The following is an 8,919-nucleotide window of genomic DNA, read 5'->3' on the forward strand; positions in this document are numbered from 1 at the left end:
AGTATTTGTCTTTTCCTGTGTGACTTATTTCACTTAGCATAATGCCATCAAGGTATATCCATGTTGTTGCAAATGGCAGGGTTTTTTTCTTATGAATGAATAATATTCTCTGTGTGTGTGTGTGTTTGTGTGTGTGTGTGTGTATGTGTGTATCACATTTTCTCTATCCATGTGTCTACCATTTGGGGCTTAGGTTGTTTCCCTACGTTGGCTATTGGCTATTCTGAATAATTCTGTAATGAACATGGGGTGCAGATATCTTTGAGAGAGTGATTTCATCCTTCAGGTGTATACCCAGAGGTGACATTGCTGGATCATGAGGAACTCTATTTTTAAAAAAATTTTTAGGAACCTCCATAATGTTTTCCATAGTGGCCACACCAGTTTATATTCCCATCAACATGCACAAGTGTTCCTTTTTCTCCACATCTTTGGCAGCACTTATCTCTTGGCTTTTTGGAAACAGTTATTCTAATAGGTGAGGTGATACCTCACTGTGGTTTTGATTTGCATTTACCTGATGATTGGTGATGTTGAACACCTTTTTGTCTACTTCTTGGCCATTTGAGTTACTTCTTTGAAAAAATGTCTGTTTAGGTCTTTAACCCATTTTAAAAGTAGGGTTAGATGTCTTCTTGCTATTGTGTTGCATGAGTTCCTTGCATATTTTAGATGCTAACTCCTTATCAGATATGTGGTTTGCAAATACTTTCATTCAGTAGATTTCCCTTTCATTCTACTGATGATTTCTTTTGCTATGTAGAACATTTTTAGCTTGATGTAGTTCCTCCTATTTCTTTTTGCTTTTAGTCTTCTATCAAAATATCATTACTAATGTTTTATCCTTAAAGGATTTCTTAGTAGAATAGTGCCTACTCCTTATTGCTAAACTGCCTCTCCTGAGTTATATTTTATCATTTTAATAGTATCTCAGAACAAAAAATGTTGTTCTTTTTCTCATAAGATTCTCTTTTAATTGACCGATTATGTTATTTTAAATTTTTTCTTAAAAAAATACACATATTTAAAGAATCAAGTAGTTCAATTGTGCTTATTATACTCCCTTCCCAAAATAGCAGTCCTCAGTTCTTCCAGGATATTTTTCTTACTTCAGAAGTTATCTTCTTTTTTATTTATTTGATACTTATGTTCATAATATTCAATAAGATGCTTGATTGTTCAGCATTGGTTTTCACACCATGGCAGATAAGGATTTGGCGATCTTCCCCTCCCTCTACCCGCTCCATCACACACATGCTCCCTTCCCAAAACTTTATCTTCACAATGTAATTAATATCATAACTTTGATTAGGTCAATATTCATCACATATTATTATATCTATGTTTGTTAGTGCAACTTCAATTATATTATTATTTCTATATTACATGTTTTTCATGGAATTAATAATAGCCTTATTGTCTGTTCTCTTTTGCTTGGTTTTCTATGTATTTGCCAACCCAAGATTCTTTGAAAGTTGTTTAAATCTTTACAGATGCTCAGACACATCAGATTTTCTTTCAGTTTCATCCTCCTGCAGCAGCCTCTCCTGGGGCCATACACTCTGCCCTGCAGGGCAGGTTACACTCTCTACTGGGTGCACCGCTGGTTCCTGGGCCTGCCCGTCTCCATCATTCTACAGGTTCCCTTTGTGTCTCTTATGCTGGATCATCTATGCTCCTCTTACTGGTTTCTCCCTCCTTCTGAAGCATAATTTACATACTCTAGTAGCTTCCAGAAAACAGCATGTGTAGGAGGCAATTTTTAAAAAAAACTTTACATGCCTGAAAATGTCCTTATTGTAAGTGACTTTTGTTTTTTCTCTCTTTTGGGAAGCTTGTAAGATCTTGCCTTTATCCTCAGGGTTCTAAATTTCATAATGATGTATCATAATGTAGGTGGACTTGTACCTGGTATTCTGGATATTGTGTGCCCTTTCAGTCTGAAAACTCATGGTCCCTTAAATTTGGGGGAATTTTCTCAAATTTTTTAACCAGCAGTTTTCTTCCTTCTGTTTTCTCTGATATCTTTTCCTGGAGCTTCTGTTACTTGGATATTAAGTTGTCTTCTTTTATTTCTGGGGAGATTTCAGCTTTATATTCCATCTCACTCCTATTATTGGGTTTTTCTTTCCTTCTCATGTTTTTTTAATTCTCTACTGTCCTCTCTTTTTCATGTTGTACTGTTCTTGTTTCAGCACTGCAATAAATTCTCAACTTTCAGTATGTATTTGTTTGGTGTTTTTTGAAGTTTTCTTCTCCTAGCATGGTCACTGTCCTCCAAGTTGCTTGCTTCTTTTTGGTTTTGTCTCTCTGTTTTGCATTAGGGGCTTTCTAAAGATGCTTGAAGTTCCTTGATTTGTCTGTAGGCCTTTGGGGTTGGGGGACTAAAATGTAATTGGAGCACTGAGTGAATGCATAGGCCTTGTCCTCTGTAAGTTTCATCATCGACAAATCATAGGAAACCTCCAATTTCAGTATCCTTGGTTGTCTCTCTTGGGCTTGTCAAGTTTTTTCATTTTCTGCCTGGAGGTAAAAACTTGGTTCTCAAATAAGGGGAAATGACTGGTGGTAGTGGTAAAGAATCTGCTTGCCAAAGCAGGAGATGCAAGAGACACGGGTTCGATCCCTGAGTCAGGAAGATCCCCTGGAGTAGGAGATTGCAATGCACTCCAGTATTCTTGCCTGGAAACTTCCATGGACAGAGGAGCCTGGTGGGCTACAGTCCATGGGGCTGCAGAGAGTCAGACGCGACTGAGCCTCTGAGCACCGCACACACCTAAGGCTGGTGGTCTCAGCATCTGATGTGTGTTCATTCACTTAATCCCATTCATTTGCCTTAAACTGTACTGTTCTACCCTCGGAGACCCTCTCTTTTACTCTCCGGAAGATAAACCTCCAGCTGTTTGCTAGCATGTGTAGGGGGGGTGGACAGGTAGCCCAGGTGTGAGGAGCAGGGGTGGCCACCCAGGGATCTGAGCCCCTCTGAGTCATCCGGCCCACCCTGCTTAGTTTAGCCTCTACTCACAGCCGTTTAGGAGGATCTGGGGGATAAAATGAGGTGAATCTTGTCTTTCTCCCAGCTGACTTAGGATTCAGGGCTGCCATGTCATTTTCCACTTTTCCTACCTGTGTTCTGGCTTCCAGTACTTTGTGGGTAATTGTCTCCTGTTTTATTCTCCTTGTTCTTTTTGGTTTATGCCTTAAAAAAAAAATCCTTTTACTGTCCTTTAATTGGATTTTAGGAGGAAGCAACCTAGTTCCACTACCCAGTTTTTAAATAAGGATTGTATGTTTTTTTGCTATTGAGTTGTGTGAGTTCCTTATATATTTTGGATATTAACTCTTTATCAGATATGTATTCAATCTTTCATTTTTACCTGCAAGCCTCACTGTTGCCATTTATTTACTGAACCTCTCCCCCCACCACCAAGGAGCTGAAGTTTTTGAAAGAAAGGTTCAACAGCCCATGTTCAACAACACCCCAAAATAGGTTTCAGAGATAGAATGACCAGACCACAGCCCTGTAATCCAGAGAGTCTTGTTCTTTGAAATTTCTCTCTTAAACCTAGGATATTCAAAATCTAGGATATTTCACTCTTTTCCCATTCCTTCTTTCCTCTTCTCATATCTCCTCCTCTCCACCCCCCAACTTATGCCAACTCTCATTGTGTTGTCCAGTCCAAATTGAAGTTCTTCATTGGAGCAAACTGTAGGGGAGGCATGAGGTTGCAGAGAATGAGGCAGTCATGGGAAAGTAGAAAAATTAGTGAGGTAGACTCAGTACAGCATGTCATGTCGAATCCATCTCAGGCTTTTGTCAAGACTGCTGGGATTGTCTCTACCTTCTTACTGGCCTGGTATCACAGCAGCCATTTTTTTTTTAAAGTTGTGGTTTTTCTTCAAGCCCAGGAGAAGCTATGCATATCATCAGATTGTCTCCAGCATCACTGGGTTTGGTTCTCTTTAAAGAGGAGCCTGCCTTCAGCTTCTTAGTCAGCTGAGGAGAAAGTGATCTCAAGCGTGGCCACTCTTTTTGCAGAACCAGTATCAGACTTACAAGCAAGCTTGAGAGAATGGCTGCCTCTGTAAAGGGTTTCCAGAGGCATGCCCTTCTGTATTCCTTCTTCAGGTATCTCTTCTATTGACTTCCAAACTTGATAGCATATTCTATTTACTCAGACTTGAGATATGTTCATTTTGTCCTAAGTTTAAGTTTTTGTTTCCTATTTAAAATTTTGATTTTTATCAGAGAAGTTCTGTAATGTATTTCTATCTAAATTGTTAGTTTCAGAGGGTAATAAATAACGACCCCTCCAATCTTCCAAAATTCAGATTAGTTGAGACTAAAAAAAGTCCAAGTATTTGGAGAGCAAAATCCAACCTATTACTGATTTTTACTGGTAAGGCATTTTGAAAAAATGTCATTAAAAGTCTGCTGGTCAATGTAGGCCTGTTAATATCTCGACTCTGAATTTGACTTTATCCGCTGATTGACCAAATTGGACGACAACAGGCCATTCTGTGAGTATTTAACCCTCAGCAACTTAAAATAAGAAAGAGAAGACTAGCTCCTCGAAAGCAGTTAGTAAAGGGCCGAAAGAGAGGCTGGGAGTGTTACTCTAGCGGTAGCTCCTGCCATGGGAACATGAAGAGTGACGCACATTATGTGTTCCATAATGTGAGGTGATACTAGATTCCCTAAAGAAAACATCACTAATTTATAACACATGCTCAGAAAAAAATACGTTAGGTCAGGTTGACTGATACATTGAGATTTCAGTAACATTAAAAGCATTTCCTCATCTTACAAGAGACGAAGCATAATTTTATGTTATCAATCATTTGCTCCTTTGGTAAGAACCTTCTCTATGGTTTGGACTAAGTGGAGGGGGTACACATGTGGATGTGGTAGGGAGCTCCAGCTGCAAATTCCAGCCCCGTCACAAACTCGCTGGGAGCCCTTGGCTCCCCTGAACCTCTCAAGCTCTGGTTTTCATCTGCTTGATGAGGAACGGGGACTACCCCAATATATTAACAGATAAAAAGGATGAGCGATAAGACCTGAACTTCCATAAATAAGTAGTTTCAGGGTCAGTGCCAAAACCAATATACTTTCCTTCCTAGTCTCATTTTCTTTCTTTCTTTCTTTTTTTTTGCTATATCCATTTTAGAGTGACCTGAATTGAATTTAGATAAAGTAGTTAGGCAGCACAGAAATGGTCATTTATTCATTCATTCAACATAGCATCTTCTTTTTTATGCCAAGTACTGTGCTGGTAATATGGATAAGATATGTTCTTGACTCCATAGTAGCATACAACCTCTGTCCTTATGTGTTCGTAGCTATTAGTGACTGCCTCAACATTTTGTTTATAGCCTCACTTGAAGGGCTTCAAACTGATCCCTGGAAGAGATCCAGATCTTCTTGGCTATCCTGAATCCGTCATCTCTCTTTTGCTGAGACCTGGAATAATGCTCCACCTCCAAGAATTAGCTCATCTCAACTTAGCACACAAGCTCTTCAAGTGCCTAAAGAGAAAAAATGCAGAGTAAAGTCCAGGACCAGGTATTGGCCGCATTATGTTTTTCTCTTTCTGTTTGTAGGCTACTCAAGTTGGTATTACTACGTCACCATGCCAATGCCAGCCTCCACCTTCACAATTGCAGTGGGATCCTGGACAGAAGTGAAGCCGGAGATCTGCTCACCAAGTGATCTGGCAATAGAGAGATCCTCCTCACCTTCTGAAGCTGACTTCAGGTTTGTACTTGGGAACTTGCTGAAAAACAAACACTTGAGGGAGCAGTATGATGCATTTATTCCAAGCACTGGGAATGTGAGTCATTCCTGCTGAGAAACTAAACCAAAATATGATTAATCAAAGCAGGAAAAACCCTACTGGGAGTGAAAGAGAGTTGAGAGGCAGAAATGTGGGCATATTGTTTATGCAGAAAGAAAAAGAAATATATATGAGATCCTCTGTGTAGTCAGGTGAAATATTTTTATGTGTTTCATTAAGTCAACAGAATCGTCAGATTCAATACTTTATCTCCTTCTACACCTTTTAACTTTGGTTTTCGGTGCTTATTTTTTCAAAAGCACAACTGAATGGAAAGAAGGTGCTTGTCTGATGGATTACTTTGTGGGCCACTTTGCTGTTTTGATTCCTTGCCTGTTATCAGCCGTGCGCTTGTTGGGGCTGCCCTCCCTCAGTGGGGAGAGTCAGCCTCCTTGGAGCTCAGGACACGAGGAAGCTGTCAGAAGGCCATTAGATTATGAGAATCTTGCTGGGTCAGGGCTCTGTTAACTTCAGTAGCAATTTCTTCTTTTTCAGGATGGATCAGAGAAATTCAAAGCTTTTAATAATTAGTGTGGGCCTTTGGATATTCGCTTATAGCCTCCTCCCTGGGCATTCAGCTATATCTAGTTTTCAGAGCCAAAAGGAAGGAGAATGCATGTAAGAGGCACAGAAGTGTGCTTGCTCCTTGTACATTGTTGCATCATGCTTTGCTCCAGGGTGACCTTGACACCCACCTCAGTTTAATCTTTTTGTCCTACTGACACAAAGTCACTAAGTCAGTACCTTTCAGTGAAAAGCAATGATACAGATGCTCATTTCATCCTTGAAAACCAACTAAGATATGCTCTTAGTGAAGTTCCTCTTGTTTTGGTTTTATTTTGCTATGTTGCTTTCATTCTTACCACAGTGTCAGTAGGAGTCGGTACCCTTAGGAGATAAAGCCACTGAGGTCTCTATTAACATAGGCATGTCTTATTGCCTGTGTTTGCTTTTTGGAGGAAGGGAAGAAATTTCTACTTCCTGCTCAATAACTTGTCTGTCAGGACTGTGTGTTCTGAGCTCTGTAGAGGATCATAGATTGTTTATTGGGTTTTATTTATGTACTCTTGAGGGAAGAACACTGTGGATGGAAATGACATATCTTACTTTCACATGGGAACATTTAATTGCCTGTGCTACCCTCTGGCCCTCTCTTCCTCTGTTACTGAGATCGTGGAGTAGGCCTCACTCTGCAGTTTCATGAAGCCCAGATTTCTGAGCGAGGAGGACAGGTGCCCTGGAGAGTTACTTGGATTTACAGCACACTTGGTATGACTGACAAATAGCTTTTTTTTTCCCATTAAGCACTGAAACACCAGGGTTATTTGTTACTGCAGCATATCTCAGCCTATCCTGAGCTGATAGAGAAGCCACTGGGTGTTGCAGTCAGAGCGGGTCTTAATCTAAATGTCATCTCAGTTAGTCATGATGATAAGCCTATTAGGTTGATAGGCTTTATTATCTCCTTTTTTCACAGAAAGATACAGAAGCTTCAGACAGCAACTTGTTCAGGTCCATATCCCTATTGAGTTACATACAACACATGGATTCACATCTCAGCTTGACCCCCTAGAGAGGTGATTCAGAACCTTGCCTGGGGACTTTTAAAGGCTACGTGTAACATCCACCCCTCACCTGGAGTCTGATATACCTTCCCAGTGTTGTTGATTGGAATCTGTCGTGTTAGAACAGAAAGCAGAAGTTGAAAGCATTGCCTTTAAGGCTGAAAGAGCCATTTCTATTGATTATGTCTCTTTGGGCAGGCCATACTTCCCTTCTCTGTAGAAGAAAGTCTTTGTTCAGGGTTCTCAGATTCTTTGTGGTGAAGAAGCACTGTGCTCTTCATCTACACCCACAGGGCTCATTGACTCTTAGGGGAGGTGTACATTGGGAAATGTGTGCCTTAGGAAACGAGGAGAAAGCAAAGGTAGAACTTTGTTATTTCGTCCTTCTAGCCATATTCCCAGAGACACACAGGAGGAGAGTGGGCAGGGGTCTTTGCTCTCTGCTGCCCAGAAGTAACTGCAATGACTTTTCACTCTTCTTGCATCTATAGTTGTGATGGAAGCAGGATATGAACAGATCAAGTGGAGATTCTGGAAAGAGATTATATCTGAAATTCCTCTTGGGGTTTAGGGGAAAGGGTAATTTTGATTCCTCTTTTGTCCTCCTGCATTTAGAACCAATTGAGAAACAGACAGAAGAAAAGCAAAATAAAGCTTTTATTGTTGACCGAAGCTGGACTGAGGGAGTGCTCAGGTGCATACTCTCAGTGGACATTCTAATACTTCATTTCCAAATTAGACAAACTTACTCACCCACCCAGTTACCCACCCAGCTGGACCTCTGCCAGTCTCCACAACACAGATGCACACAGATTGCCTAACAGCCAAAAAGTAACCCCTCTGTGGGCAAGCAGATTGAAAAAGAGAAAGCCCAAAGTGGCAAGCCAACCCCATCAGCTGTGGAGAGAGGTCAGGGTTGCCACTCTGGGGAAGCATGTCCTCGTATGGAGACACAGCCCTGTGGAATGGAGTCCCTCCCACGCCCTCTGTGTCCGACATGCTATGACTAAGTTTTCCCCCCATTTATCACCGTGCTTGTCCATCAGAAATGTACTGCTGATAAAATAATAGCTTACATTTGCTTAATCCTTCCCTGGCTGCGTGCTCCATGTGTGCTGTCTTTAGTCATCAAAGGGTGGCTTTGTGTTTTTATCCATTCAATCTTTGGCTCCATGCTAAGTTTGCCAGCAAAGGTGCTCTTGAGTGCCAACTGCGGTGGTGTTTTTGGTTATATTCACATCTGGTCCCCTTGCCTCCCTCAGCATCTCCACCCCCACCCTACCCTTTCTATTTCAAACCTTCCCAAGACCACCAGTTCAACTCATGTAAATGTAACTTTTACAGGGGCTTTTTACACCACAGGCTTGCATTTGCCTGAAAGTTTCATCTGTGTCTCAGAGACTTAGCCAAAGTTTTGGTCACTGAACGTTTGATCACTGTTCATGTGGCCTAAATTATGTGAGGAATGTTCCCTCTTCCAGCTCCAGCTCCACGCATGCTCCAGCCCATTCTAGGTG

At 41.0% G+C, this 8,919-nt stretch overlaps 1 protein-coding gene across 13 annotated transcripts in view; it reads left to right on the forward strand.

Moving 5' to 3' along the window:
* Window positions 1–8,919, forward strand: part of AOPEP (aminopeptidase O (putative)) — a 392,839-nt gene that overhangs the window by 95,616 nt on the left and 288,304 nt on the right. For all 13 annotated transcript variants that reach the window (XR_010664622.1, XR_010664620.1, XR_010664621.1 and 10 more), the window contains exon 4: window positions 5,605–5,758. Coding sequence is in view for 10 of the 13 variants with exons in the window: in XM_065947320.1 (XP_065803392.1) it covers window positions 5,605–5,758 (154 nt within the window). In the remaining 3 variants the exon portion in view is untranslated. The remainder of the gene's footprint in view (window positions 1–5,604; window positions 5,759–8,919) is intronic.

Source organism: Muntiacus reevesi, chromosome 10, assembly GCF_963930625.1.
Source record: "Muntiacus reevesi chromosome 10, mMunRee1.1, whole genome shotgun sequence".
Lineage (NCBI taxonomy): Eukaryota > Metazoa > Chordata > Mammalia > Artiodactyla > Cervidae > Muntiacus > Muntiacus reevesi.